This window comes from Phocoena sinus, chromosome X, assembly GCF_008692025.1.
Source record: "Phocoena sinus isolate mPhoSin1 chromosome X, mPhoSin1.pri, whole genome shotgun sequence".
Taxonomy (NCBI): domain Eukaryota; kingdom Metazoa; phylum Chordata; class Mammalia; order Artiodactyla; family Phocoenidae; genus Phocoena; species Phocoena sinus.
Genome location: NC_045784.1, coordinates 43926222 through 43942104, shown reverse-complemented (window position 1 = coordinate 43942104; position 15883 = coordinate 43926222). Strand labels below are relative to the sequence as shown.

Below are 15883 nucleotides of genomic sequence, written 5' to 3'. Positions count from 1 at the left end.
GCCACTCTCAGTGTCAGGGGCAGGGATGAGGGCTTTTCTCTGGGCAGGGAATGACTGGTAGTGAACTCTGTAGAGTGGCTTGCTGAATCTCTCTTCTAACCCTTCTCTGGTACGCCTTCTTTTATGACACAAAATAGCGCTAAAAGCTCTATTTTCTCACTCCTTTGAAACCAGGAAATGGATGTAATTTATGTTCTGCTAATCATATATACTGCTGTGAGGACTGTCTTTGAAAATTTAGTCAAGTGGAGAGAGAGGTGGCAATATGAGAAGCCTCCATTCTGCTGCTGGCACAGGTGGCTCTGGAACAACAGATGTGATGGCAGCTTCCTGATCTCAGGAGCATAGCTAAGGTAGTATATTCCTAGAGTCAACGGTCGTGATGGCAGATTCCTGATTCCAGGATTGTGACTAAGGTAGTGTGATCCTGAACCCAGCTGTCAGGAAAGAAACTTCCTGATTCCCCAGCTTCCTGACTGTGGCAGAGGTAGCCTTCTTCCTAGTGGGGCAGTTCATTTTATTGTTCTAGGAGTCATTTCTGGCAGCTGAGCCTAGAAGTTGCTCCTTCAGCCCTTCTGATAATTTTGTAAGCACCTTATTCCCTCTGTTCAATCCATACCCTGTTAAAGTAACTAGAGCGATTTCTGTTATAGGCAACTGAACTTTGACTAATGCACATGCTGATCAAAATAAACTTCTTCCACAACCTAAGTGTCCAGCGACAGATGAATGAATGGATAAAGAAAATGTCATGTATACACACACACACACACACACACACACACACACAATGGAATACTACTCAGCCATAAAAAAAGAACAAAGTTTTGCCATTTGCCGTAACATGGATGGAATTGGAGGGCATTATGCTAAGTGAAATAAGTCAGACAAAAAAAGACAAATACTCTATGATATCAGTTATATGTGGAACCTAAAAAATACAACAAACTAGTAACTATAACAATAAAGAAGCAGACTCACAGATACAGAGAACAAACTAGTGGTTACCTGTGGGGAGAGGGAAGGGGGAGAGGAGTAAGAGGTATAAACTATTAGGTATAAAATAAGCTACAAGGATATATTGTACAACACAGGGAATATAGCCAACATTTTATAGTAACTATAAATGGAGTATAACCTTTAAAAATTGTGAATCACTATATTGTACACGGGTAACTTATATAATGCTGTACAGCATCTATACTTCAATAAAAATAAATTAATTAATTTTTTAAAATAAAGTTCTTCCAATAGGAACACTCTACTGGGAATACCAAGACTAGTGTCCTTTCAGACAACCACTCCCACAAGTTGTTCTTATTTTTAGGGACCTTCATTAAGGCATGTCAGGTACAGAGCCTCTTTCATCACTCACAAATCCCAGACTACCGACCAGATGAAAAGAGTCTATCACATGTGGATGGAGAAACTCCTTTCCTCAGGCAATTAGAACCCCTTATCCTCAATGGAATTTTCTTTTAGTTACTGCATTTCCCATCTCAGAATAAATTGACTTAATAGAAAAATGTCCACTCTTTTTTGCTCAGGACCCTGACACCAGAGGTTGAGTCCAAAAAGGGAGGAGGTGGGGCTTCCCTGGTGGCGCAGTGGTTAAGAATCTGCCTGCATGCAGGGGACATGGGTTCAAACCCTGGTCCGAGAAGATCCCTCATGCCACGGAGCAACTAATCCCGTGTGCCACAACTACTGAGCCTGCACTCTAGAGCCCGCGAGCCACAACTACTGAGCCCACGTGCCACAACTGCTGAGGCCCGCATGCCTAGATCCCGTGCTCCACAACAGGAGAAGCCACTGCAATGAAAAGCCCGTATACTGCAACAAAGAGTAACCCTGACTTGCCACAACTAGAGAAAGCCTGAGCACAGAAACGAAGGCCCAATGCAGCCAAAAATAAACAAACAAATAAATAAATAGTTTTAAAAAGGGGAGGACATGAGAGGAGAAGAGTGGTGTCTACACATCAACTTTAGCAGGGCATCAAAAGAAAAAGAGCAAAATTTGTAAACTTCAAGGACTTGAGATGTGGGAGCTGGGCAGGCAGGCTCCGCCTATCTCCTTGGGGCCATCTGGAACTGCACAGGCTCTGGAAGGGTCAATCTGCTCAGCCCCTTCAGGGTGAACAAGGCTGTCTACTCACCAGCCCTGCTCCCTGCTTGCCTGGCATCCTCACATCCATCAATTGTCCCATCAATCTGAGAAAGAGGAAGGCATGCTACTATGTAGAATGCTTGTATGTGCAATGCTTCCTGATGTTTGCTAAAGGCTTGATGGATTGGGAGGCCCCTGGGTAGCCCAAAGGAAAGTATGCAAAGGGTGCTAGGCCACACAGACAACTATACAAATGGTACTTCCACCAAATCAGGTCCTAGCCAGCCCTTCTCCACCTCTGCATTCATAACATCCCCAGCTGTTCTGTTACTTATCTTTCTTCTGTATTTTTAAGCTTTACTTGTCTAGGCTGATACCCCTGTTTAACCTATACTCTGAGTTTTCTACCTTTTAATTGCATTTCCTAGGCTCCTATTAACTGCATGCCTGTTAGGATTATGTCTTTCCCAACTGATAAATCCCTAAACACCTTCCTTTGGGGCCCAGCCCTGGGTTTACTTGCCTGTGACCTTTCCTGAAAGGCAACCCTGATAGAACCTGACCCAGCTCAGACTGAGGGCTTACCAAAGAATACCAACCCCCCCCAGCCCCCAACCATCACCTCAGGCATTATTTTTGTATGGCTTTCTGAAATACATTTCAAAGTTAGAGGGTTTGGAAAGGCAGAGTGTATTCCAAGGTTAAGCTCTGTGTACAAGATTGATGATTGACCGGAGAAACCCCTGTACTGGTTAAAGTAATGCTAGCTACTGTAATAAATAAACCCTGAAACAATTTCAGTGGTTTAACACGATAGATTAGATTCTTGCTCCATAAACCCAGTGATGTTGTTCTTGCCTGGCGGTGGCCTCTTTCTATCCTGTGACCTCACCCTTCCCCAGGGCCCCAGGCTTCCCTCCATTAAGCTGGCAGATGGAGAAAGAGACCACGGAGAATGCACAGGCCCTTATTTGGCCATGCAGTTACTCACATTCTACTAGCAAGTACTAGTCACCTGGATGGGGTAGAGGGATGGGGGCCCTGAGAACTGTATCCCCGACTGGGCAGCGGCTCTTAGCCACAGTTCCATTGCCATAGAAAGAGAGCATGAATCTTAGGTGGCCACTGAGCCATCTCAACCACACATGCCTTATTCTTTTTCAAATAATTAGCTTCTAAATCAATCATAGCTGAAGATAAAATGTTAACTTCTATAAAAAGGCAGTGAGGCAAAATTTCCTGGAAATAAATTCTAAATAAACCCTCTTAATATCTGAAAATTGGCCCGAAATGTATAAGTGGACTTGAAAAGTTTTAAGACTTTTTCATGGTGCATAAAAAATAACACCCTCACTCTTCGCCAACATTTAAATAATTGGTCACAAAGGCTGAAAGGTAAAAATTATCAAAAGTCCCGAAGCTCCTTGATACACAAATTTTTCAAATACTTGGAAAACATTGATGATGAAATAATTGTTGACTTTTGTGTTTTTTTAAGACAGAATGTATGCTTATCCCTGCTGATAAGCTGCTCTTCTGGTTCTGGCAAAACTATCCCCAGCAGGGGTCTGCCCTCCCAGTACATCTTTGGGGATCATGAAGCCCAGGCCCATTTCCAGGTGGTCAGATAGGCTCGCATTCAAGGAGACTCCATCTGGCTCCTCCCCATGCCTCTCTGGCTTGTGGTCCCCCAGCTAGGCACAGTAAATACCCTCCACCCTAGCCTAACCAGTGGGTGGTGAACACTAGGTCTTTTCATGCAAAGATATCCCTTCATTAACACAAGAGTGTCTATAAGCCACATGTCTGCTACCCTGACCCATAGGCTCTGTTTTTCTCTATATCTAAACCTTCAAAACAGATTTTGTTCATATTCCCCATAAAGAATACATTCCCATCAAACAGTGAGGTTTGTAGAATTAAATTGTAGAAGATTTCCTAAGGGGAAATATGTTGGGGTTGGGGGTTGCTCCCATAGAATTTAACTAGCAAGTCGCCATTAGACATATTTCTTCTCTCACATCTTTCTTTTTAGTCTCCAGTGATCAGCTCCCCCTCGTCCCCACTGCCTGCACCTTCTCCCAACACCCTTCCATTTTCCCTGGCTTCATTCTCTCCTTCAGAAGATCTTAACCAGGTCCTCTTGATCTTTCCTCTTGCTCTTTCCTCTTGCTCTTTCAGAGAAATTATCATCTCCTTTAGCTTCTCCTTCTAAACTTGTACACTCCATCCACTACTGAAAGGTCCCCTCACTCCCTGTGACAGGCCATTAATTATATTAAGGTTAATGACTTTGTACCTAGCTCCCCACCCCAACCCCCAAAAAACCCTCTTCTGTTAATAGACCTACCCTCCTTAGAAAGTTGTGTGGTATTACATCTAATTTTCTCTTCTGCTACTTGTGCAGCCTAAACATCCTGGTATTGTTCAGCTGATTTTTAGGGGAGACACTGTGTTTTGGGGCACTGGATCTGCAGAAGCCATTCAACTGGATATTGTCAGAGATCGAGAGGGGAGGAAATAAAAATTATGAACCATATGTAAAACACATATGACATATTTTCACCGAAAGCTTGTCAACGTGCCTACTCTTGTGACTGAAAATCAATGATTGACCCCTGAAACCGATTGGGCCGTAGGGGAATCCAACCCCCCACAGTTGTTTGTTTACTCCAGCTCTCAGAATCAGACAACTGCCCTGAAGTTCTACTGGATGAGGAAATGGTACAGTGGCACAGATTTATTTAAAAAGTGATTCTTTTCAAAACTGGTTGATGATGCATATAAAAATACTAAGGTTATATACATTGTAGAACTAAGAGTATGAAAGACTATGACCAGGGCAGCATGTTTGAGTTGGGTTACGTAAAAAAAGGTAAACAAAGATAATTTTGAAAAAAGACACTGCCTCAAATAGTACATGTGCCTAGGTGATTCCTAAGTCCCAAGTCTCCTATGGATCCTGGAAACGTCATGGGGTCCTGGTCCTGGGACAGAAAGGTCGCAGGAGCCAGCCTATAAAGTTGGGGGTTGGGCTTGCACAAGAGGTTTCTTTCCTCAGCTATATCCTTCCAGTCTGGGAGAACTGAAGGCCAGAAGAGCAATCTTGAGAACTGACCTCCCTAAACTGCTATAAAAACAGACAGGAGCTTATTGGGGATGCCCAGCGATGAGAACAAAATAGAAAAGCTACCCTTAGGGAAGGGATTAGTTCTGAGCTAGAGCAGCCTCTAAAGGGCTCCTGAGAGTGGACTGCGGGCATCTCTTTGCAACTCCACATGCTGTTCATGACATTATGTTGGCAGCTTGAAATCAGACCTAGTAGGAGCATTTACACCATGGAAATCGGGCAAATGCTACAAATTAGGGGTTTTCTCTCTCTGAGAGCTGTTTCACCGGTACACCACTGCCTGTGGGCATGTGTTTGTCTAGGGAGGAGACAGGCCTCCCCCATGCAAGCCCCTTTGAATGCCTAGCACCTACCCACCCACTACCTGGAGTGGGCATCTTCTATTGATATTTTCTGTCTGCTGCATCCCTACTTGTTTTCCTTTTGGTACTAACACCCCCTGTTCTTTTCCTTGATCCTGATTATTTATAAATTCCTGTTTTACTCCATGGATTCGCAGTGGGCCCACTCACTCTATGCATAAAGAAAAGTGGGGCATAACTGTACAAATAAAATCCAACCTGACCACGACATCAGGGCATTTTACTGCAGAACAAGGAAAGTTGTGGTTCCATCACCTCCCATCGCCCTTATTAGTATAGGTTACACCTACTGAGCCCTTACTGTGTGCAGGGGCTTTCCATGGATTTTCTCCCTCAATCCCCACAACCACTCTAGGAGCTGGGTGTAATTATCCCCCATTTTACCCATGGGGAAACTGAGACTCAGATCAGCTTCTCTAAGTGAATAGCTAAAGGATACATCGAGCCAAATCCTGAGCCTGAAATTGAACCCAGGTCTGCATGACTATAAATCCCATGTTTTATAACCACTTCCTTGCTCCACTCTCAACACATTTATCAGACATCATGATAACAGCGCTGTGGGGGAAGAGAGAAAGCGTTTGGGGACCGTTATCCTGCTTTGCCCAGGCTCAGTCTCATTATACTTCAGACAGTGTGTGGTGAGAGTGCTAAGGAAAAAGAGCCAGCTGACGCGTGGGATTGCCAAGCAACAGCTTATGAAACGAACTCAAACCATGGCAACCAAACACTGCGGACCCAGCAATAGCCTCATTTCATTTACAAGAGTAAGAGGAGGGCTTTGTCAACAACTGATGAGATAAATGAGAAGACTACTAGCTATGCAAGTACAAGGAATTATCATCATCATCATCGTTATTATATTTAGAGCACACGATACCAAATAATCTATGAAAACTATTCCTTGAAAAAATATAGGATTAATCACATCACTATGTCACATACAAACTGCGTACACATACATTTTTTTTAATGAAAGCTTATTTATTTATTTTTGGCTGTGTTGTGTCTTCATTTCTGTGCGAGGGCTTTCTCTAGTTGCGGCAAGCGGGGTCCACTCTTCATCGCGGTGCGCGGGCCTCTCACTGTCTCAGCCTCTCTTGTTGCGGAGCACAAGCTCCAGATGCGCAGGCTCAGTAGTTGTGGCTCACGGGCCTAGTTGCTCCGCGGCATGTGGGATCTTCCCAGACCAGGGCTTGAACCTGTGTCGCCTGCATCAGCAGGCAGATTCTCAACCACTGTGCCACCAGGGAAGCCCACATACATTTTTTTAAATGTGTATCTCTGATATAAAAAATCTCAATCAATTGCCCATTATTTAATAGAGCTATTCATTTTGGGGTGGTAAGGAGGGCTAATACACGAATAGCCCTCATTTAAAAATCAATTTATTTACAAAGCACCTTCTAATTAATCCCTCACAATAACTCTGTGTGCTTGGTATTGTTTTTCCCACTCCACAGGCAGGGAAAGCATGACATGGGGATTGTAAATGAGTTTTCATAGGGTGCACAGATAATAAAGCACAGATCCAGGACACCCTCCTGCAAAAATGTCGTAAGTCTCAGAACCCTCTGAGAATCTGATCACATCCACTGCCCCTCTTCCTTGAAAAATGCACAAAAATCAACTTATACACTACAGTTCACCTGTAATTCAGTGGGACTCATGGTTCCCGCTGATGTACGTCCATGTATTCCAGCTGGAAGAAAAATATTCATTTGTTTTTCTCCATGCTACACAGTGCTCTCAGGGTCTTTTTATTTCTTTTCTTCAGTGCTTACATGAAGCCTACCCAAAATTCAGAGGGTTGTTAGCTAGAAGCCACAGAGAGGGTTAGCAGTTGCAGGCAGAATGGATTGGACATCACTGAGTTGTTCATAATTTCAATCTGCCCCAATTTTTGTGCCTCAAAATTCCATCCTGATATCACCTTTTGTGCACCGCCTTGCTAGGCACGTATCCACCAGAAATGTAGGAACCTGACATCTTTCTGTGAACAACTAACCCCAGAGCCAGTGGCTCTGTCTCTGCCTGGATGTGTTTTGTTCACCTGTTGTGACCTGGACATTGTCTCCGTGCTGTCAGGAAACGTCATGACTGTTCCCGTAATGGGAGGAATGGAGTCTTTACTTGATAGTGACTACCACACCAGTAGGGCAGTGTATTTTTTCTCAGAGGACCTAAAGTGGTTTGCTGAGGACCCACACCGGGCAAACTCTCCACAGACTCTTTTCCTCTCTCAGTCCTAAGGCCCAGACTAAAAGCTAATTGAGTGGCCTTTCTGGTACTCCACGTCATGCGATTGTGATATGTGCAGATGAGGAGGAACCCAAATCCTGTGGGGGTGGGGGGGGAAGACAGAGAGAGAGAGAGAGAGAGAGAGAGAGAGAGAGATCTGCTTCTCCTTAAGGCTTCAGTGGAGTCTGAAATGAGGTGGGGGATGGAGTCCCCTGACCTTGGATGTCATCAGTATCTCCCTGCCTCCCTCTCAGCCCTCCCTTCAGTGTGTGGGATTTTTATCTAGTCTGGGATGGCTGGAAGCCTTTGGACAGACCACATATTCTTCTATGCCTGTAGATAGCCCGGGTCCTTATCTCTTAGTATTCAGAAGACCTAAGATCTCAGGACTCAAAAAGCCTTTCTTACAGTCCTATTTCCTCTGTGTAAATTTTCTGAAATCTCTTCTGAAACTCAAAAGCTGATCTTGGGCTCTTTAAGTCTATTTGCATTTCTGCTAAAATAACTCTACCCTGGGGCAGAAGCCTTGGACGTGCTGAGTCTGAGGCAGGGCCAGGAGTACAAGGGCAAGCTGGAGCTGAGGGGGAAAAACAAAGGTTAATAATTCACAATGTCACACTTTCACAGAAAGAAAGGGAAATAAGTTTGTCAGTAAAGAGATAGGGCTCAAAAGGAAAAAAAAGACCAAGGTAAATTCTAAAAGTGATCCTCTACCTATTTTATTTCTCCCCCAAGAGGAAGCTCCATGTGGAAACAGGAGATTTTAATCTTGTTTTGCCCCCACTGGATGTCCTATCTCCTAGCCCACTAGCCATTATGATCTGGAAGGTATTGTCTTCCACAAGGGTTATGTGCATTCTCTCATTTAAATCTGTAAGATAGTGTTGTTATGCCTATAAGCAGATGAATAAATGAGAATCAGAGAGAAATAAGTAACTTGCTTTTGGTACATAGCTAAGAATTTAAACTGGAATCTACTTTCTGCCAAGCCCAATGCTAATAATCACCACAGCCTAACAGTTTCTTTGACCTTGACTCCTATCAGGGTTGGAGGGGTGGGGAAGGAAACAGCCTGTGCAGCCTCAAGGTTAGAGTGTGTCTGGAGCATAAGGGTCTCTTTGTGCACTGGGCCCTGGGACCAGTTGTCTGCGAAGTCCAAGACATTACAAGCACTAGAGGGGCCACACACTATTGGAAGGTGGTGTCACCTATCACTCATAATGTCACCTTATTTTAGTATGCATGCGTGTGCAGAAAATAGTTAATACAGCAGACCTGAGACCTTGAATTGACTTTACACAACCTTGAGTTGCCTTTAGAAAGGCCTGCTTTCGAGGTTGGCCGTTGGCTGGCATCTGGGAACTTTGCAGTTGAAGGCAGAATACTATCTGCCTAAAGATGTCCACGTCCCTGGAACATATGAATATGTTACTTGGCAACATATTCAACATATATGGCAATGGGATATGCAGATGTGATTAAAGTTAAGGGGTTTGAGATGAGGAGATGATCCCAGATTATCTGGGTGTGCCTAATCTAATCACGTGAGTCCTTAAGAGTGGAGAAACTTTCCCAGTTGTGGCCAGAGAGATGAGATGATGGAAGAGGGGTCAGAAAGATGTGCCTTGAGAAGGATTTGACTCACTGTTCTAGCTTCTAAGATGGAGAAAGGGGCCATAAGCCAAGGAATGTGGTGGCCTTTAGAAACTGGGAACAGCCCTCAGGTTATAGCCTGCAAGAAAACAGGGACCTCTGAACTGAATTCTGCCAACAACCTGAGTAAGCAGGAAACAGACCCTCCTCTAGGGCCTCCGAAAGGAATGCAGCCCTGCTGACACCTGGAATTTAGCCTGGTGAGACCTGTACTGGACTTCTGACCTACAGAACTCTAAGAGAATAAATTTGTATAGTTTAAACTTCTAAGTGTGTGAAAATTTGTCACAGCAACAATAGAAAATTAACACAGCATCCTACCCATTCCCTAATTGATAAGTGTGGTTCTCTGTGCCTAACCTGGTTGTACAGAGTCATTTATGCTGAACACCTGCTTTCTTTCTAAGAGTCTGGAATGTTGGTACGTGCTAGGCAGAGAGTGTCCAATGACCATCCCCCAATAAAAAATTAAAAAAAAAAAAACTCTTGGACACTGAGCGAGATTCCTTGGGCAAAAACATTGCCCACATATTGTGTGTTTTCATTCCTGGGGAAGAGTGGACTTGATGTGCCCCCTCACAGGAGGAAGAGAGCAGAAGGAAGGAAGGAAGGAAGCCTCCAGACCCTACCTGTGTCTTTTTGTCCTTGCTGATCTTATTGTAGATCCTGCTGCTGTAATAAACCTTAGCTGTGAGGACAATTACATACTGAGTCCCTCGAATCCTTCTAGTGAATCCACTGAATGTGTGGGTGGTCTTGGGGACCCCCAAAATGATGAGGGATGACAGGTGGTATTTTGAGTGGCCAGGAAGTTCCAAAGGGCTATAGAAGATGGGATCTGAAGGCAGGCCTTTACATTCCATGTCTCACTCAGGGCTGGTGACTGGTAGAGGCAGGGGCCCTGCACGACTGGTTTCTCTGTTGCCGAGCAACAGTGGTATTTTTCCAGAGCAAAGGGGGGGGGGGGCGGCGGGGGTCCAAACAGGAAGGGCTATGATCCACCACAGCAGAGGCACACCTGCTCCCTCTGCTGGTCTGTGCCTTTCAACAGTCTCAACCAGAGACGGGGACTCACCACTCAGTGATGAGTAGAGCAAATCCCATTTGAAGCCACTGGCTAAGCCTAGCACTGGATGTCAAAGTTCAATTCCAACAGGTCTTCAGACCCAGCCAACTTGAGCAATTCCACTGCATACTGCATGCATTCCTCCTGGAAATATGTTTTTTTAAGGAATCAACTCCCATTTATTCAACTAATTTTTCACAAGCGTGCCAAAGAAATTCAATGAAAAAAGAATAATCTCTTCAACAAGTGAGGCTGGACAATTGATATATGGAAAAAAAGTGAATCTCAATTACCTGGGTTTGCCAGCCTCCATGGAAATATGTTCTGAGAGCAGAATTTTTTCAAGAAAATACCTAGTTGGACAGTAAAATCTGGTGGCACACACCTGATTGTCCTTTTCCTCTGAATGGAGACACTGAATGTGTCTGCTTGGGCAGAACCCTCCTGGAGGGGAATCAGAAACCTTATGTGAACCTGCAGTTTGGTGTGAGTGAAGCTACCTCTCTCTGGATCTCCCTTATCTAACAAGACATCCCCAAGACAGCATCTTTCAAGCCTCTGCTGAGATTACGAGCCCTAAGAGTCCCTGAAAATTTACAACTCAAAAGGAAAGTGGCCAGCTTAATTTGTTCCTTCATTGCATCGTTCCTTTAATCATGTATGGAAGCACTGAGCTAGCTACTAGGGATACAGTGGTAAACCAGGCAGACATGGTCCCTGCCCCCATGGAGGGCCCAGCCTAAAAGAACCATCCCATCTGGTCTCACCATGGTCTGCCCCCTGGATAATCAGTATGGACTCTGACCACAGACTCAGGCAGACCTAAATTCCTGGTAGTGCCTGGACCATATCTAGAACCTGTTGCTAGACAGGAAGGGACATGGGTTTCTGAAGTACATACACTCAATATCCTCTCCCTAGGGACAGAGCATCACCACCACCCCGTGCCCTATCCAGCCTCTTCTGAAAAGCCTTTCTAAACTTGCAGAATCCCCACACTAAGAGTTCTGCCTCCGTAAGGTGGAAACCAGAAGTCAGCCGAGGGAGAGGTATGAGCCCTGGGCTCCACTGATCAGATGTTCCCCATCAAGACTTCAGGTCAGGACTTCCCTGGTGGCACAGTGGTTAAGAATCTGCCTGCCAATGCAGGGGACACCAGTTCAATCCCTGGGCCAGGAAGATCCCACATGCCACGAAGCAACTAAGCCTGTGTGCCACAACTACTGAGCCTGCACACCCTAGGGCCCGCAAGCCACAACTACTGAGCCCCCATGCCACAACTACTGCTCCCACGTGCTGCAACTACTGAAGCCCACATGCTCTAGGGCCCATGTGTAGCAACTACTGAGTCCAAGTGCTGCAACTACGGAAGTCCATGTGCCTGGAGCCCGTGCTCCGCAACAAGAGAAGCCACCACAATGAGAAGCCCACACACCGCAACAAAGAGCAACCCCTGCTAACCGCAACTAGAGAAAGCCCGTGCGCAGCAACAAAAACCCAATGCAGCTAAAAAAAAAGACTTCAGGTCAGCTAGAGATTATCATACTAAGTGAAGTAAGTCAGAAAGAGTAAGACAAATACCACATGATATCACTTACATGTGGAATTTAAAATATGACACAAATGAACTTATCTAAGAAACAGAAACAGACTCACGGACGTAGAGAACAGACTTGTGGTTGCCAAGCGGGAGGGGTGGCAGAGGGAAGGATTGGGAGTTTGGGATTAGCAGATGCAAACTACTATATATAAAATAGATAAACAACAAGGTCCTACTGTATAGCACAGGGAACTATATTCAGTATCCTGTGATAAACCATAATGGAAAAGAATATAAAAAAGAATACATATATGTATAACTGAATCATTCTGCTGTACACCAGAAACTAACACAATGTTGTAAATGAACTATTCTTCAATAATTTTTTTTAAAAAAGACTTCAGGTCAGGAGAGAGAAACAAGTAAGGAGATAATCATCCAGTGGAATCCATGCCTGGTAAAATGGTAGAGCATGGCTGAGAGATGCTGAGTTTTCACAAGCAACTGTAGTAGATGTTCCAGTGGCACAGTCCTGGGTTCAGCCTCAGCAGTACCTGTCCCCAGAGGAGGTGGATTGCACCAACTTCTGACTGCCTAGCCCCCAAGCGAGATAGTCTCACCTGTTGGAGATTTCCTTGTACTCTACCTAATAGCAGTTTTTAAAAATCCCTTTTCTACCTGAAGAAGCCAGAATGGGTTCTGTCACTTGCAACTAAGAAGGTTGATGGATAAAGAGAGGCTTGAAAACGAACAGAAAACCAGTCAATGTGCTGTTTCTCATCGACACTTTCAGGGCTGGGAATCCAAAGGGGAAGCAATAAGTAGAGGACAATAAGTCTCATCTAGCTACCTATTTAGAAAGTTGTTTGTTTGTTTATACTCTTTTTCGATTTTAAAAGTCATAGGTCCGCCACCCTCACTAAGGCCAGAACTCATACACTCACCTACCCAGAGCGTTGAAAAGATGCTTCTTATTGGCATTGACATTCCTGCATGGCATACACTGACCACAAGGTGGCAAAAGAGATTATCACATCCAGCCATCCTGTTTTCCTCCGCATCATTATTGCACTAAAGAGAACATTTATTGAGCACCTAGTATGTGCCAGGAACTGTTCCAAGGGGTTGAATGCATTTAGTAATTTACCCCTCACAGTAATGCTGTGAAATAGGTACCGTTTCACATGTGAGGAAACAGGTACATAGATATGTCTGTGTGTCTGTCTATCCTCTAGCTCATCTTATATTTATCTATCTATATATCATTTATCTATAACCATTTTCTATCATCTGTATTTACAGATCAATTTATTGTCTATATCTTTTGATTTAAAGTTTTCTTTATTATAAAAGTAACACATGCTCATAGTAAAAATATTCAAACGATAATGATTGGTAAGAATTTTTAAACTCTCCTCTGCTCCCTTCCAACCACCCCAGTTACACTGCCTAGTGATAACTACTGTTAACAGTTTCTTGTGTTCTTGTCCATAAATTTACATAGAAATGAAAATTATGTACTCTTCCATAATCATATACAATGAATATGCAAAGCATATTTTATGTATATCGTGCACACACACATACACGGAACCATATCCCACACACTGCTCTACAGCACGTACCTCTGTTTAGCACCTCATCCTGGACATCAGATGCAAGCTGAGGCCACTGTTCCTAAGGACCTTGGGTGTGACACTGGCTGCACCCTTCTGTGCACCAGAGAGCAAGTAGTGTGGTCTGGTGTGCTAGAGCCCCAGGTGAGAGTGAGTATTGGAGAGGAAGGGAGTTGATGTGGGGAGATGTGATGGGGTGTGAGGCACGTAGTGTGGTCTGGTGTGCTAGAGGCCCAGGTGAGAGTGAGTGAGTATTGGAGAGGAAGGGAGTTGATGTGGGGAGATGTGATGGGGTGTGAGGCGCGTAGTGTGGTCTGGTGTGCTAGAGCCCCAGGTGAGAGTGAGTATTAGAGAGGAAGGGAGTTGATGTGGGGAGATGTGATGGGGTGTGAGGCGCGTAGTGTGGTCTGGTGTGCTAGAGCCCCAGGTGAGAGTGAGTATTGGAGAGGAAGGGAGTTGATGTGGGGAGATGTGATGGGGTGTGAGGCAAGTCTGTGAGTGGATCACAAGTGGCTGGCCCTCACTCCTAGTGTAGTTGGGCCTCTATCCCTGGTCCTAGAAAAATTCACGTTTGGATACAATCAACATTCACTGTGCCTTTAGAACAGGCCTAGCTCTTTCCTTTGCACACTGCCATTTTTCATCTCATTTAATCTCTGTGGAATCCTTTTGAGGTAGGAATTATCTCTAGTTTACAGGCAAGAAAGCTGACACTCAAAGAGGATCATCTACATATTACAGTTAGACACATAGCTTCTAAGTAGAACCACAAGCCAACTCAGTTCTTTTGATTCTCATTGAGGGCACTGTCCACTGCACTTCACGAAAGGCCTCTGGGGAAAGATTACCTTGTATCTCATGCAGTATTCCGGGAGTACAGGCTTTGTGCCCCCTTATACACCCCTGATTTTCCTCCCTTGTACTTCCCTTCATCCATGTATCCTCCCCCAGCCCTGCGGGGCCAGGGACAGAAGGGTAGCCAAGTCCAGAAACGCCCCTGGGGCTGGGCAATGGGCCCCCAGAGGCCGGGTCCTGAGGAGCGCTGGCAGAAGCTGTGATAGGCCATCATCTTTGAGACTGAGCGTGTCCCCATCCCTGTCCCAGGCTCTCCGCCCACCCCAGGTTCTGCTCTGCCCCATAAGGATGAAGCCCCAGCTCCATTCTGGGACAGGCCTGGACCCCAGATCCAGAGGGGTAGAGCTCCCAAGGCCACCGGGCCCGAAGAGGCATGTCCCACGCCCATCTTATTGGTGCTCTGCACAGTCTGTGCCTGCTCCTCGCCTCCTCTTCACCTTTTCCTCGGGCTCCCAAGGCCAAGGGTGGGCTGAGGGTTTGGCAGCCAGCCTTTTGGCCCAGCAGACGCTGAGCCACCCCGGGAGCAGTGGGAGGAACAAGGCACAACAAGGCCATGCCTGCTGCTGGCATCTCCCCTACAGCTGAGAGAGGGGCCTGAACTACAGGACACTGTCCCAAGACCCTCAAGCCGTAGCAGAGACCCGGGTCGGGCAGCAGGTGGGAGGGGCGGGGAAGCAGCTTCCATCTGTGGAGCTACCGGTGGGGGGAGTGGGCAGCCACGCGTCTGGGAGGCGCTGCTGCACTGAGAGCTGCTGGCGGTGGGCAGCAGCACCAAGGGGCCCACGAAGACTGAGCCCAGAACAAGCGGCTTAGGTCTTGGGCAGCTGGAGGATGTTGGGAAGCGACCGCAGGTGCTGGTCCCGGGGAGTGCAGCCCAGGGCAGGCGTCAGCACAAGGCTCAGGAGAAGCAGATAGCCCATGCTCGAGAGTCAGGGAGACTGTTCCAGGAAGAGTCTGGCCCCTGAGTCCTGGTGAAAGCTGGCCTTGGCCCAGTACACACTGCACTGCCCGGCCCGTGGGGCTGTGCTGCCTGATTACATTGTGGCAGAGTTCTCCCTGGTTAGCGCGGGATAGCACCCCTCCACCTGGCCCCTTCCTCCAGGTAGGGGGACGCGCCTAGGCCTCCTGGGGTCAGCAGCAGGAGGTGGTTGTCAGGAATCAGGAGCCTCTAAGGAGGATAGGATGCTAGTTCCCATCAGGTTGCCTCTGTACTGGTACTCCCAGAGTGCCGGGAGGGTTGCCACCCCTCAGGTGAGGTAGACAGACAGGGGGTGCCACATCCTCCATGCTCTGGGGTTTTGTTTCACACAC

At 46.0% G+C, this 15883-nt stretch overlaps 1 protein-coding gene across 1 annotated transcript in view; it reads right to left on the bottom strand.

Annotated features, from left to right (window-relative positions):
* The window catches only part of USP27X (ubiquitin specific peptidase 27 X-linked), a 61433-nt gene extending 51075 nt beyond the window's left edge, over positions 1–10358 (bottom strand). The window contains exons 1-3 of the mRNA XM_032618904.1: positions 10125–10358; positions 8354–8419; positions 2159–2213 (exon numbers count right to left, since the gene is read on the bottom strand). Of these exons, the coding sequence (XP_032474795.1) occupies positions 2159–2213; positions 8354–8419; positions 10125–10358 (355 nt within the window). The remainder of the gene's footprint in view (positions 1–2158; positions 2214–8353; positions 8420–10124) is intronic.
* Between the last annotated feature and the right edge of the window lie 5525 nt (positions 10359–15883).